Source organism: Chelmon rostratus, chromosome 21, assembly GCF_017976325.1.
Source record: "Chelmon rostratus isolate fCheRos1 chromosome 21, fCheRos1.pri, whole genome shotgun sequence".
NCBI classification, from domain to species: Eukaryota; Metazoa; Chordata; class Actinopteri; order Chaetodontiformes; family Chaetodontidae; genus Chelmon; species Chelmon rostratus.
Window position 1 is genome coordinate 8,014,351 of NC_055678.1, and position 15,342 is coordinate 8,029,692.

Consider the following 15,342-nt stretch of genomic DNA (forward strand, 5'->3'; position numbering starts at 1 on the left):
ACATACACAGAAACAGAGGCTATTTTTGGCTCTTTCATGGCTTTAAAATTACCGGCAAAACATTGCGTGATAAAAACACCTTTCACCTGCAGTTCTTCAGGGAATTTTTTTTTAAGAATCACATGATTGTCCTCACTATTACAAAGAGCTTTTTTTCTGTAAAAGTGAACTGTAGGTGACGAAGGCTGGTAGCCTAATGTGAAGCCAACAGTATTGCACAATATTGGAAAATTTTCTGCTACAAACACTGACACAAATCTCTGCAAAATACATAAGCTATGGACAGTCAACCCTGTTCAAAACAAGTTCTTTTTTCAAATTCAGTACACTGAAATATATCCTACTCGTTTTTGAGCATGTAACAATTTCACTAATAATAATAATCATAAAAATAATAATAGCAATAATAATAATAATAATAATAGTTGTAGAGTTCCTCATTTGATCCGTAGCGCTTCAGCATAAATGATGATTACATATAATAATAATAATAATAATAATAATAATAATAATAATAATAATAATAATAATAATAATAATAATCTGACATTGTGTCCGTTGAATCTACAAAATATACAAAATTTTACTTTATTTTATTTTTTTCAATGAAGGTCACTCTTATTTAAAAACATATGTACAGCGTATAATGACACAGTCAGCGTTAAACAGGCCTCAGCAGCGGGACCGGGTGGGAATAGTACATGTGGTGGGGAAAAGCCAGGAGTGACTGGCTACTCGGTGAGTTTGCAGCGGGGGCCGCGGCCGTTTCTGGTGCCCCGTTCTCGTGGTAAAGTATGGGCACCCGCACAATCCTCTGCGCCGCCGCATGGCTCAGGTTGGCCGCCTCCAGCTCCGCGGCCAGCTGCCTTTTCCACTTATTCCTCCGGTTCTGAAACCAGATTTTCACCTGCGTCTCCGTCAGGTGCAGGGACGCGGCCAGGCCTGCCCTCTCCGAGCTGCTCAGGTAGCGCTTTATGTCGAAGGTGGACTCCAGCTGGAAGACCTGACTCCTGGAAAACACCGTGCGCGTCTTCTTCTTCCGACACGGCTTCCTGTCGGAGTCCAGCTCGTCCGTTTTTCTCCTCCAGTCGTCCTCCTGGTCTATTTCTTTCTTTGGCTCTTCCGAGTCACTTTCGTCCAGCGCGATATCGTCGTCGGCGCTTTCCTCTTTGGCATCTTGGTCACTTTTTTGGAGATCCGGGGAGCGCCTGTCCGGAGCGGGTGATGCTTCTCTCAGGTTGGCCTTCTCAGACCCTGAACAGAAAAGAGAGTATTCAAATTTGATCCTCTAAGCTGTGAAAAGCGTGATCTGCAGATGCCTGTATTTAAATTAGACATGTATCTTATAGGTTTATTAGTATATTGATAGGCATATTTAATAAAGAGTTTAGGGACACAGTTAGGCATATATGAACATATAGGCTAGAAATCCCACATTACTCATATGGTATTTCTTCATCATATGAAATAATTGGCCTTTTACTCCAAACCTTTACTAAATCCATACTTTTGCAGACAAGAACACGACATTTTTTTTATCTGACGAGCAAAGGGTTCAGATATTTACCTCCTGTTCTCAGATGAGTCCCGAGCGTGTATGGGTACCACCAGGTAGACGCTCTCTCCAAATACTGCGCTGATAGTCCAATTCTCTGTGTGGGCAACTCTAATCGAGGGAAAGACAAGTCACCGAGCCGGGAGAAGAAGCTGCCTTCAAACACTCCTTTGGACGAGCCGAGGAAGCTTTTCGGCTTCGTGGGTTTGTCTTCAATGTTCAGCAGGTTCTTTATGGAGAACGGCGACTCTTTTGCGGGTTGGCGAGCCTCTTGCGCATCAGAGTCTGCCATCACCGTTTACTGACCGATGTGGATCACCATCAAAATTTATAGAGGGAAAGAAAACGCCCGAAAAAGACCGTCTTGCTTTGTAGCCTATGCTGAAATCATACGAGAGAGATCTTAGAGGGAAAAAAAACAAAGTTGCCCGAAGCTGCGTTCCGCTCCTGAGGATGATGAGAGTGAGAGCGCAAAGATAACTACGTCAAACTTGCACCGGATTGTAATGATGAAATAAAAAATGCCATCCCAGTTAAAACGCGCTCGGTCTCTGCTATTGGGCAGGTACAATAGCAAATGGGATTTGAGATGAAACCGCGGGGGGGCTGTGACGAGAATAGACTCCAAAGAAAAAGGCCGCGCAAGCGTTTTGCCATCGGGCTCAACAGTACGCACCCACTTATCATCCAATTAGATTAAAGAGGAAAATGTCTCAGGGTTTTTGGGGGCGTGCGCGAGCCGCAATCACCCGTCAGTAAATTGAATAAACGGTGCAGGGATTATCACACCTCAACATGGAGTTGTATCTTGGCACAAATATTACGCATATTACGAAAATTTTACGCACGAATGTAGACATATAAAGCAACACCAAAAATTAGGAGAATTCGACTTAGAAAGTATTATATTCATTTATTTTAGCACAAGAAAGACAGGGTGCAGTAGAAGATGGTGTTTGATGAACACTGTGACCTGCTGAAGGACCAACCTGTCATTCATCTGTCGTATCAAATATTCAGACGTCTTCTGTTCCACCTGTGTGCAACAGGAAAGCAATATGCACTGCGTATTTCTCCTGGACCGGAGCTCGTTGACTTAATTTCATCAGCCAGGAAGTGCTACAGGCACAGACATCAAATTGAATGCTTACCACCGTGATAAAGGCTTTTCAAATCAGCTTTGTACAAAACGCTGCAAACCCACAGGGCCAGCAGGTGATCTAATGAGAGAGGATGACACAGCAAGTCTTGTTTCTGTCACATATTACAATGACAGCAGTGCTCGGATGTTTATATTTGTAATGAGACATTCATATGATCAAGTGTGATGAGACTAGATGATGAAGACTCAAAATGAACAGGAGGGAGATTGAGGTTACATTTCAGATTTGCAGACTTCAAAACTGCTTTTCTCCGGAGATTGAAGGAACTACTGAATCCTGGATTTTTGAATCAAACAACTGGCTTCTGCAAGAAGACATAACACATCTGTCACTTAGAAAATCCTGACACACACACACACACAATAGCTAGTGAAGGGGGAAAAACAACCTCAACACAGTGTTTGCACAAAGCTTTTGGAAATAGATCTTTTTAGCTGTAAGGTAACATTTGGCTTATACGGCCAGACATGAAAAAGCACCAAAAAACACAACACAGGATGCATTTAAGAACCATCATTTAAACCAGTCTTGAAGCAGATGCAGAGAACTAATCCAATCAATTGAATTTGCTCAACCTACAAACATGCAGCCTGTCCTTTTAGCTCATGGAGCGCTCTCCAGCTCTAAAGGACAACACTGTGTTTTGTGAAAAGCTACTTGAATCCCTGCATAATTAGAGGTCTCATAGCTGTGTTAAAGATGGGGGCGGAGAGAGAGGCTAGTTGAGCTGCGCTCGCCAGTGCAATGTGAAAAGCAGATAGCTGTGTTTTCATCAGATTATGTTCATTAAACAGGGGCTTGCACAATGGACGGAACAAGTCGGAATGGACCAGAGGGGGAAACAAAGTACTCTCAATCAGTGATGCAAATGCAGGCCTGTGTCTCCCTCCTTTCATTTTTGTCGCTTTAGTGATTTTTGGAAATGTCTGAGCAAACATGGAGCTGATCTTGTTGGTAACATTTTGTTTTCTGCCTATAAGCTTCATTTTGAACCTGTCATGTGGTCTGGCTGAGGTTAACGTGATCCAGGGCAGGTTTAAATTATGGAGATTTATATCTACATATAATAAACTCAACTCATGTCAGATTAACTCCAGACTAAGTAGACCCAAGCCTTAATTATGCTTTGTATTAAAGAGATTGATGGTGAAATACAAATATGTAGGCTTCTTTTACAGGATGCGATGATGAATACACTCCAATGTGGTCATTCTGTCTGACAGACAACCTCGACACAAATAACCCAACATTTTCATGAGGACAGGAGATATTTCATCTGAATCTAGTTCCTCATGTGGAGAAGACCTTAAAATACAAAGCACTGCTGTGTCTGATCTGGTACCAACAGGTGACACTGAATATTTGCCATAAACTAATCAGCAAATAAAATCTTATCATCACATGAATATTATCTTATTCTCATCCAAGTTACTCATTTAGTTTTTAATTAAGTGGAATAAATATTTAAAAAATGAAAATTGGGACATTTTTAGACACTTTTGGACAATGTTTTGTCAACTTAAAGCGTTCTTACTATGTCTGTTATTCTTTTCCTCTCCTCCTCAGACTAATTTACTTTTTTGAAATATGACATAATCTGGTATGGTTAGAGTGTATGAAACAACTGTTATCCAATAACTTAATGTGAATCTGATATTCCGCATCAATACTGCCAATTTTTTATCACTGCAGCAGTCTTGAATCTGACTTTTTCCACCCCTTTCACTAAATATTGTTAAGTACCGTTAATGATTAATGGCTTTCAAGACACACCATTCATTTTTACAAGGGGTCATCATGTGTAAAACAATGGATCTCATTTTACACAGCACATGAAGGCCACGGAAATGTAATGAATCTCACCTGAAAAATGATCAGTGAGTCAATTACACAAGGCAGCCTCTTTGCATCTGAAGCACCAGCATAATTAAATTGGTATAAAATATCATTAGAGGTGATGGGCGGTTAAAAGACGCGCTAATTGACTGATCTCTCAGTGAGAAGCTGCCTCAACCCAGAGTGCTGCTGTCACTCTGGAGAAGGCTGCCATCTAGTGACAGAACACAGTGCCAGTCTGCAAACAGGCGACCACACCAAAAGAAACTGACTGCACAACAGCACACATTTATTGATATCGCCACAGTTATGGACAGATCGCTCTTTACAGATTATGTAAAATCACTTCCTCATTTTCCTGACTAGGAACTGTACAGTATTTATGGAGAATATAAATGTTACAATCCACCTATTTTAGAGTGTCCTGCAAAGAAAACACACTTTCAAGTGACTGATCTCAGTCATAGCGGACCTTCTGAAGGCACAGAAACTTCCAAAAAAAAATCCCAATCAATATGTTTGAACAAATCATCCTCATATTGCAAAATATGGATCAGTTATGAAGAAGACATATGTGGATAAGCACGAAGAGCTCTACATATAACACAGTTATTCCTAGACTTTTGCAAAGAGCAACATTAGCCCTAAAGTTGGGGAAATGTAACCACATCAGTAACATCAGTCGTGGGAACTACTTAACAAGAGGAAAAGTTGTGAAACTGCAACAAAAAAAACCCCTCTACAAATATGAAAGCAAGTCTACAGCAATGACCAAAGTCATGTGAGGAGAGGAATATGGAGTGTAACACAGCAGAGTGCAACCTATCAAACTCCGGTCAGAAGGTCTCAGTGGTCGAACTCCTTGTCGATGAACTTGGCCATAGTGGATAACTGGACATTTGTTGTGCCTTCATAAATGGTACCTGCACAAGGAGACAAAACAAAGCATTAGAACGAATTCCTGCTGCACAAAAAAGGTCAATTTTGTTAGATTCCTCTACATGAATGTGCGGCTTTCACTATCAGGAGACAAGGGGGCTTATTATGCAGACTGCCGCTGCTCCAGCTGGAGAACCTGAGAGCCAAAATGGTGGTGATGAAAGGAAAAGTGACATTTTGCCCTGGCAGCTTTCCTTGGCTGTGTGTTGGTATAATGGCACTCTGAAGGGGTCGGACGGGGGAATTCCTGCAGAGTCCGATTACAGTCGCTGCTATCAGCCCCTCTCCCCGCCCCCACTCTGGTCCAATCGCAAACAGCTCCACCTGACCTTCCTGCAGCCCTCATGAGTTTTGTCCTTTCCACAACGGTAGCTTCAGTCACAGTTACCTAATCCACCTCTAACCTGAAGAACAATCTAAGAAACAGTGCGCAAACGAAAGTCAGTGTTTGTCGGGTGGTGCATATTTGTGCAGTCATGCTCACCAATTTTACAGTCTCTGTAGTATTTCTCTATGGGATAGTCTTTGGTGAAGCCTACCCCTCCCATCCATTCGATGCATTTAGATGTGGTTAGAGTTGCAAGCTGAGGAAGATAAAACATAACGAATATTATAATGACTTTAATTCAACCAGGAGGATGCCTCTGAGACTGAAAATATCATTTTCACCACACCGCATGGAATAGACAACATTGATTTTAAAACACTACAAAATATTTAACACAGACTTTTAAATAGATGAATTATGAAGAGAGAGATTTATGTTCAACACAGACAAAAATCAGAGAAATAATGTAGAACTGACCAACTATCATTAGAGGGAGAGGGATTAAAAATACAGAAAATGGATTAACAAAAACATAAAACAGATAATCGTGATGATTAAATGTATCCTAGAAATACACATGAACTGTTGCAAAACTGTTAGCAAAACCTTGTATTAAACTGTGGTCAGTGAGTGATGAAGCTCACCTCTGCACAGAAGTATTTAGCCATGCAGGCCTCCTTAATGAAAGGTCTCCCAGCTTCCTTCAGGCGAGTGGCGTTGTACGTCAGCAGCCGAGCAGCTTCAATCTGTGTTGCTACGTGGGCTATTTGGTGCTGCATGCCCTGGAATACAAAGCATAACCATAACAACGTCACTGAATACACCGGCCACCAGAATAATGTGAATAATGACAAACATCTGAAGGGAATCGACTTCGGAGCTTCACCTGGAAGTCAAAGATACGTTTTCCAAACTGCACCCTCTGCCTGGTGTAAGGAATAGTGTTGTCAAAGCAACCCTGTGCCAGCCCAAGCATCTGCAACACACAGTTTTCAGTTTACACGTTGTAATATTGAATAAAGCGCATTTAGCTTGTTTTAAATTATCTAAATAAAAATTTACCTGAGCTGCAATTCCAATCCTGCCCTCGTTCAACATTCCGATGGCGTACTTGTACCCGTGACCGATCTGTCCCAGAATATTCTTCTCTGGTATCTACAACAGCGAAGCGGAGTGTTAGTGAAAGTGTGTGCAGCTGTATCTCATTGATCCAGCACACACTGGATCGAGGTGTTTGGCAGTACCTTCACATTGTCGAAGTTGAGCGGGCAGGTGGAGGACGCACGCAAGCCGAGCTTGTTCTCCTTCTTGCAGATCTCCAGCCCCTCTGTGTCCCGGTCCACGATGAAGCAGGTGATGCCTCTGTATCCCTGTCGATGAAAAGTCAGCATGTCTTTATGCTCCAGAAGCGCACATTTCAGTTAAGGATGTTACTCACTATTGCACACCGTCTTTGTGATGTAAACTGACATTATGTATTTTATGTTATGTGTATATTTTGTACTTTTTAGCTGACAACAGGCAACAAGAATGGAAAGATGAGCAGCTACTCACAGCAGATGGGTCCACATTGGCCATCACCAGGAAAACGCCTGCTTGTTCTGCGTTGCTGATCCACATCTTGGATCCATTGATGATGTAGTAGTCTTTATGTTTTTCAGCACGCGTCTTCAGAGCAAAGGCATCGCTCCCCGACTCTGCTTCAGAGAGGCAGAAGCTTCCAATCTGTGCGACATTGACGTATAAGGAAGTTCAGGAATACATTTCAGCAAATGCAGTGCACAATACCTACAGCCAGTCAAGAGATCTACAGTCTTACAAGTGTTTTGTCATAGTTGTTTTCATCTTGAGACTACAATGAGGAAAACAACATTTGACCTATGCTACAACAACAATGTTTTATGTCATGCATTGAGTGTCAGATTGCTCACCATATCGGTCGAAAGTCGGCTGAGGTACTGCTCCTTCTGAGTTGGCGTGCCCAGTTTGGCAAACAGTGTGTTGATCAGTGTGTTCTGGATGTCACAGAGCACGGCCACAGAGGGGTCAACCTTCGCCAGCTCCTCAATGACCAGGATGGAGGAGAAGAATGAGGAGCCAGTGCCGCCGTACTCTGGATCAATCTCGATACCCATGAGCTGTGAAAAAAAAAGAAAAGGAAATCTGTATCAGAGTCACTGGATAGAAAATATCATTGTATTGTAATTCCACATCTGTTAATGATCAAGTGAATTACATACACCCTGCTCAAAGAGAGATTTGATCACTTCCTTGTCCATGGTAGAATTCTCATCCATCTTCGACACAAACGGAGCGATGCGCTCTTGTGCATATTTTTTCACTGTCGAACAACAAGACAGGTGTTCGGTGTTTTGAGGGATTTCGGCAGCAGTGGGACACAGGTTACCAGATTCACAGCTCACCTGCCTCCCTCATCATGTTCTCCTCCTCCGAATATGTCTGCAGCGGAGGAAAGGAGACCAGCCCCGCTGCCGGGTCTGAAGCCATGTCTGGGACAGGCCTGCTGGACATGCACCTCCATCCAGCCTGCCGTGCACCCCATGGTCGAGAGATCTGTCTGCAAGACTGAGAGCAGGACAGACAACAGTGGAAATGTCTATCTGCGTGTTTGAGTAAATGCAAAGGTTTAATAAGAGCGCTAGACTGACATGTCGCCCATCAGTCACCACCAACGACAAGTTAATTCAACGTTTCATTGAATGATCAGCTACGTTATTGCCGAGTTTGTGCTCTCAAGCTAACGTTAGCCGTCTGTTAGCTAGTAACGTCACATCAACAAGAGCCAGCCAGGTTACGTAATTCAAGGATAAAGGATCCATACAGTGGAAAAATTAAACTTAAAATCAGTACAGAAGCCCTGCAAATGTAGATAATTATGACCTGAATACTCAGACGCACCTTTGAGAAAATCCTGACCAACTGGGTAGCCATGATTTGTTACAAAATGTTTACATGTGCTGCTGCCTTCAAGTGCCCATTTCACGAGTCAGACACTCGAACTTCATGGGTGTGTATTCGCGTTAATGATAAAACTATTGAGAGAGAGAGCAAATACAAGTTCATGCTGCCAGGTATGGTGGGTGTTCTATATCAGTAGGTTTAAACATAAATAAATTTAAAGTGCTGTGTTGTGTGTGAAGGAAAGATTTTTTAAAATTGTTTGTGTACCTTACTATAAACTGTGGCATGTAGTGGTTACATGATCAAGGGATGCTTGACATCTCGGATAACATACACAAAGTTTTCGCTGATTTGAAAAGCGTTCTTGAGACTGTTTTGAATGTGCGAAACTGAATATCACAGTATTTCCGACAGCACACGAAGGCAACAGTTGCATTTGAGGGGACGCGGAACACGAATGCATTAGCGAAAACGGAAGCGTTCCTCTCTGCACAATTCAATCCCGATAATTTATCTCGATAACCCCATTTTCACACTTTTCTCTGAGCAGCGATAATGTTACTTAGGCACTGAAAGGTAAGATACGAACTGCGCTGAAGGTGGCGTTATATAGTCAGTGTTAATAATAATGAAAATGACGGTAAGGGTTGAGCTAGCTAGGCAACGTTAGCATTGTTGTCAATAGCAATGAGCTGACATGAAGATGTTTTATAGGCGGCTACGTTAGTAGTCACACGTGAAAACAGAGTTGTCACACGTCTCACTGTCGACTCATCTCCGTTGGACCTTTTCAGGTTCAATACCGAAGAAGGAAAATGGAAGAGATAAAGACCGAGCCGGTTGATTTTGTGAGGGAATTTCAAGAATACCTGACCCAGCAAACCCAGCACGTCAACATGATCTCAGGCTCTGTTTGCGGAGGGAAAGAGTCAGTGGAGCCGTTTCAAGCCGGTGGGAACAGTACTTTATATTATGCAGCAGTACATCTTTAATGAGTACAGTCTTAGTCATTGTGTGTTTGGCTTTAGTTGCCCCCAGGAGTGAGCAGAATGGTGTGGACCCTCCGTCTGTGGAGGTGAGCCTGTCAGTGGAGGATGGCTCGGACGTACAGATGGACGGCTTGGAGAGGACCTGCGACGGGAAATACAAGTGCAGCTACTGCAGCTATGCCAACAAGGGCATGGCTCGTTTAATAGAGCACATCCGCATCCACACAGGTGAGTGTTCTCACTGCGTTCATTCACTATAGCAACACTATGCCTAAAAAACACACATCTGTCTGAAACACTGCAGGTAATCCACACGCACTCCCGAAGAACTGTAACATGCCAGTGGCTTTCAGGCTGGGGGTCATTAAGAAAGTGCAAGGTGATTCCCTGCCACATTTTTAAAAAATGTGCTATTTTGCACTGGGAATCAACTACTGCACTGTAATTGTACTGTATGTCAGCTAGATGTCATTTTTCTCACATAAGGTTTATACAGTGCAACCACTGAGTGACCACTATATGCAGATCCCTGGTACAGTCTTAGCAAATGCAAAATCCTGCTCAAGCCTGTACACAACATTATTTGAAAATACCTACTAGGAGTTTGACATAAAGAGCATTCTGATTGATTGAACATGTGCGGTTAATTAGTTGCCCAAAAACTCAGCTATCCTGTCATTAATGTGTCATCAAGTTCAATTGGTGTGTCAGTGTTCCTCGTTTGTTGTGTCCTAGAATTTTATATTAAATGATAACACGCAATTCTCTCTAAATGATCAATACAAAATTACTAGTAAGTCACATTTATGTTTAAATGGCTTGAAACTCTTGAGAATGTCAGCTGAAAATTGTAGTCTTAGTTTGATTTGCTTCTTTTTGTCTTTGTCTTCCATGCATTGAACGTGGTACCTCACCTCTCTTTACTGTCTCTCAGTAAAGCATGCTGGGCAATATCAATATTTCACTGCAACTATTTCCTCTCCTGATTGTCACCCAGGAGAAAAGCCTCACCGCTGCCAGCTGTGCCCGTTTGCCTCAGCGTACGAGCGCCACTTGGAAGCCCACATGCGCTCGCACACGGGGGAGAAGCCGTACAAGTGTGACCTCTGCGCCTTCCGCTGCAGCGACCGCAGCAACCTGTCGCACCACCGCCGGCGACGCCACAAGCTTCTGCCCACGAGGGTCGTCCGCTCTCCTTTCTCCAGCAAGCGAATGTTGAGCTCCCTGCAGAAGAGGACAGGCTCGCTGGGCTACAGCAGGCGGCTGCTCATCAACTTCAACCCTCCCTCCGTGGGATTGCCGAAGACGGATTATCTGAATGACTTGTCACACAAGATCCACCACCATTTGAACGGCAGTGAGTATAAGAACCTTCCCAAGGTAGATGAGAACGACAGTCACGGCAGAGGTGCAAATGGTTTGACTTTTAATAACCCGCTGGACCAGCTGTCTACACTTGCTGGCCAGTTGGCTGATCTTCACCCTGAGTCTCAGACTCCTGCATCCCCAGACAGGGAGTCTTTAACAGACGAGAAGCCCATCCTCATTCAGCAGGTCTCTAGTGAACACATTGCAATGTGTTCAAATGGAATGCAGACTTCACCGCCTAACAAAGACTCCCCCACCTCAGGCCACGGGAGCTGCAGTCCCGTTCCCGGCCCCGGCTTTGAGAGCAACACTCTCACTGCGAGCGTGAGCAACAGCCTGCCGAGCACACCCGCCCCTGCCCTGACCACACCGGACCAACAGCTATTCCATAAATGCCAGCATTGTGATGTTCAGTTTCTGGATAATATCCTCTACACCATTCACATGGGCTGCCATGGCTATGAGCATCCATTCCAGTGCAACATCTGTGGTCACAAGTGCGCAGACAGATACGACTTTGCATGCCATTTTGCCCGTGGACAACATAAAAAGTGATTCCCTGCAACATAGATGCATATGGAGTCTTAGATCCTGGTGTTTTCAGTTAATTACCTGTACAGCGTCTAAGCATGATGACACTTATTTACATTTTATATTTTTGTTACGCACAGTTTACTGATCCTTTCTTATTTTAAACCCACTAACTGAGCTATATTGTTGCCTTACTGCAGTTCTACATGCCTCCCAACTTTGAGTTCTTCATATTAGCTTTGGATTGATGCATGCATACAAAGGGCAGATAAAACAACTTCATGCAATACAGCAGCTCTGCAGTAAAAACATAAACTGAAGCTTATACAGCATCATTACATGTCGTCTCATCAGTATTAGTCGGGGCACTGTCCTTCTTTGCCAGTGCAGCTGCTGGTGTGTGGCCATGTCTCAGTACTTTGCAGTGATAGCTCAGGCAGCTATATACAAGACATTTGAAGTAAAATACACATTAACAGTATTTAGCACCAAACATTATGAGCTTCACCAGCTCACTGTTCATTTTGGGGTTGTTTAAACTGTAATCTTGTCAACCATCTGTGTATCGCTTATACACCAAAGTTTCCATGTGAGCTAAATCAGCTGGACACATGTTGCTGTGAGTTTGTGTCCAGCCAGGCTTATAATCCGGCTTCCTGTTCCCATATTTATTTACCTCACTCCACTGACTGCAGAAGGTGTCAACCAAACCAAACAGTAATATTTTAGACAAATTTCAATGTTGCTTTTCTCTTTTTTTGTTACTAATTTGTACACATGAAACAATTTTCTACAAATATTTATAAACTGTCTTGAGTAGTTTTGTGGTACCAATTTTCAGTACATGTAATTTCACTGTAGCCACTTCTTATTTGTACAGTAGCGGATGTTGAGATTTTAGTAGATTTTGTTTGCATGTGATCTTATTACAGACAGGGTGAGCAAGCAGACACCATGTACATGACCACAAGTGTATCACTGTATGTTGAGTTGTAATACTTTTTGAGGAATTGGCAAGTGTCTGAACTGAGGCGATTAAATCTGGCTTCGTCAAATATCAAGAAAAGATTCAAGTCATTTATTTCCATTCATGATTCTCCACAGGATTTCCTTTCTCTCACGATCAAAAACATCCACTGCTCTTTCCACCACACGTTCTACATCAATGTCCTCTTCTTGAGTGAAAGACGCTCCCTGAAGCAACTGTCCCCGCAGGCTGTGAAGGAATGTTGCCTTGGAGTCATTCAGCTGAGCGGCCAAAGACCTCATGTGCTCGGGGCGTACTTGATTTTCTAAAGTTAAGTTGACAAAGTGATGATGATGCAGAGCTGCAAATGACAACCTGAGTAAAATATCAAATGTGTCCCATTACTGACGCTCACAACCGACCTCTGGCTGTCTTCATGGCTTCAGAGATGCGCCGTCGACAGGCCTGGTCAGCCTGGTGAAGCACACTAGTGGCGCATTTCAGGCGGTCAGCCTCCTGCAACAGTATGAGACCACAGCAGAGGTAAATTTTCCACTTCTGTGGTTGCATATTTAAAATGCACTTTAAACAGATTTAATGGGAGCTACGCTGACACCGTTTGTTCAGTGTTGTCCTCCACCGGGCTCAGCGGGTTGCTCAGTGCAGAGGAGATCAACTCCATCACTCTCTGGCTGAGGAGAAACCATAAAGGAAGTTGATGTATGCAAGCAAACTTCAGTAATAAGTTAATTTTAAGTTATTAACTGCTTATTCTTACATGTCACATTTTGATAAATTGCTTGTAGTGCTGAGTGAAATGCTGTTTGTCTCCCATGAGTTCTTCTGTGGATTTGGAGCCTCCAAACGCTTCACCATCTCCAATATCACCTCAGTGGGAATGGGTTCAGACCTGCACTGGTTTCTGTTGATGCAGAACTCCAAATCACAGTGCAGATAGACCTGGCAGAAACCCAGCGAATCTAAAGAGACAACTCACAGTTAAACCTGAGGGACACTATTTCAAAGGCATATGAGTGGTTTTGCATGTTTTATCCTACAGTGCACCAGGTTTTTACATTGATTTATTGTCGTCCAGGCAGTCAGGAGTAAACTAAAACAGATTTATGTGCAAAGTCTTAAAACTTGCTTAGAGTCAGTAATTTATCATGGTAAACACGAAACACTTCAAATTTGTCACAATTATGGTGTTTTGCAAGACAGTGGTAATGAGAATATTCACTGGTGCATTCGGATACTTAAAGATCCGAATGATCAGATCTTTCCAGATTTGATGGTTTTGATAGGTTAGATGTATAAAAGCAATATAAAAGCTTTTAGCATGCTTTTAAATATTGCAAGCAGATATCTAAAATATACAGCATTTGTTTAATGAGCTAAAACATGCAAAGCTACAAGTGTGGTTCTTTCTGAACATTCATTAATTCAACACAATTAATGGCCTATACTGTTGATGGAAAACTACGTACACTTTCTGGCAAGTTGGTACACTTCATATCTCATGCTTGGATAGTAGAAGTTGTCGTCCAGTAGAAAGAGAAGTGGTGCTCGGTCAGCTTGAGAGCAATCCAACGCTTCAGGCTGCAGTACAGCTTGAATGCATCGTTCCCATGCAGCCCCGTTGATCTGACAGCTGCTCGGCAGCTCGGCCAGAACTTGAGGCTTCTCCAAAAACCGTTCAATGGCCTGCAGAACTGCCTGTCTGTGTAACTTCCATTCAGTCTGCTAGAAAGAGAGAGAAAAAAAGACATTTTCATGGCACAAAACTATAGTGAATTATGAATAGGGGCACATCAAAACCCAAATGATGAAAATGACTCTGATACATTACAGTGAATATTTGTTAAAAGTTTGGTTTAAAAAATGTGAAGAAAAATAGTAAAATAAGAAAAGCCCTTTAAAAGTATGTCTAAGCTGACATATTAAAATTGCATGTTTTGTCTGATCAACAGTGCAACACCAAAATATATTCTGTTAAATATTATAAGGAAACTACCTGTATGATCTCTTACAATAATCACAACCTCTGATATTGATTAAAAAAAAAAGCTGAACTTCTCACAATACAACTACAGTAACTCCCAATGATAAATGACATTATATTGTAGAGAAAGTCCACTTAAAATACTTTTCATTGTGCTGTCCTATTAGTTTTATTTATGGTATCATCAGATGGAAATTTTTGGGCTTGCATCTAAATGTGCTACGTATGCCCCATTTAAATCCGGAACTCCCATGAAATATCTGCCAATTTAGCTCAAGTCTTTTACCATTCTTTGCAGTTTGACAGCGTCCTCCACCACTCTGGTCTGAAAAGCATGCTCGGGGATCAGGTCATCATACGGCACCAAACTGGCTCTCCATCCGTGCTGTGCAGCGGTGCTCAGGACCTGGCGGGCCAACGTGGACTTCCCAGCAGCAGGTAGTCCGCAGAGGACGCACAGACAGGCCGGAGGTCGGCCGACAGCCCCTGCTTCCTCTGCTGCCATGAGCTACCAGAGAGCCGCTTTAAAACTCAACTTTTTAACTCCATGTTGCACCCTCCGATGGTTGCAGGTGACAGCTTACTTCCGCATCAAGCAGCGTCAGAACGTAAGGAAAACACGTGACTTTCGGCTATTGTCCTTTCAAAATAAAAGCCCATGGAGTGAAGGAAAGTAAATAAGGGAGGGTGAAACAACACTGATGGTACAGACGCGCTACTACAGTTCCAAGAATAAAAGCTT

At 42.8% G+C, this 15,342-nt stretch overlaps 4 protein-coding genes across 5 annotated transcripts; 1 reads left to right on the forward strand and 3 right to left on the reverse strand.

Annotated features, from left to right (window-relative positions):
• Nucleotides 1-661: 661 nt before the first annotated feature.
• On the reverse strand, nt 662-1,847 carry LOC121625172 (homeobox protein HMX3-B). The gene is made up of 2 exons (XM_041963243.1): nt 1,568-1,847; nt 662-1,254 (listed from the first exon to the last, which is right to left on the reverse strand). Exons 1-2 carry the CDS (start codon nt 1,845-1,847, stop codon nt 662-664), a joined length of 873 nt encoding a protein of 290 aa, XP_041819177.1.
• Nucleotides 1,848-4,831: 2,984 nt separating this feature from the next.
• On the reverse strand, nt 4,832-8,813 carry acadsb (acyl-CoA dehydrogenase short/branched chain). The gene is made up of 11 exons (XM_041962987.1): nt 8,741-8,813; nt 8,245-8,407; nt 8,062-8,162; nt 7,753-7,959; nt 7,376-7,546; nt 7,066-7,191; nt 6,884-6,976; nt 6,708-6,797; nt 6,466-6,603; nt 5,978-6,077; nt 4,832-5,477 (listed from the first exon to the last, which is right to left on the reverse strand). Exons 1-11 carry the CDS (start codon nt 8,771-8,773, stop codon nt 5,401-5,403), a joined length of 1,299 nt encoding a protein of 432 aa, XP_041818921.1. The 5' UTR covers nt 8,774-8,813; the 3' UTR covers nt 4,832-5,400.
• A 370-nt stretch (nt 8,814-9,183) lies between these two features.
• On the forward strand, nt 9,184-12,688 carry LOC121624738 (zinc finger protein Pegasus-like). Its single transcript, XM_041962592.1, has 4 exons — nt 9,184-9,319; nt 9,538-9,694; nt 9,772-9,960; nt 10,730-12,688. Exons 2-4 carry the CDS (start codon nt 9,559-9,561, stop codon nt 11,653-11,655), a joined length of 1,251 nt encoding a protein of 416 aa, XP_041818526.1. The 5' UTR covers nt 9,184-9,319; nt 9,538-9,558; the 3' UTR covers nt 11,656-12,688.
• A 7-nt stretch (nt 12,689-12,695) lies between these two features.
• On the reverse strand, nt 12,696-15,184 carry LOC121624739 (L-seryl-tRNA(Sec) kinase). Of its 2 annotated transcripts, none has more exons than XM_041962594.1 (6): nt 14,887-15,184; nt 14,086-14,338; nt 13,377-13,578; nt 13,215-13,290; nt 13,021-13,114; nt 12,696-12,923 (listed from the first exon to the last, which is right to left on the reverse strand). In XM_041962594.1, the coding sequence occupies exons 1-6, from the start codon at nt 15,103-15,105 to the stop codon at nt 12,706-12,708; spliced, it is 1,062 nt and encodes a 353-aa protein (XP_041818528.1). In that variant the 5' UTR covers nt 15,106-15,184; the 3' UTR covers nt 12,696-12,705. The 2 variants fall into 2 exon arrangements, with proteins under 2 accessions (XP_041818528.1, XP_041818527.1); XM_041962593.1 differs by having other exon boundaries at nt 14,086-14,341.
• Between the last annotated feature and the right edge of the window lie 158 nt (nt 15,185-15,342).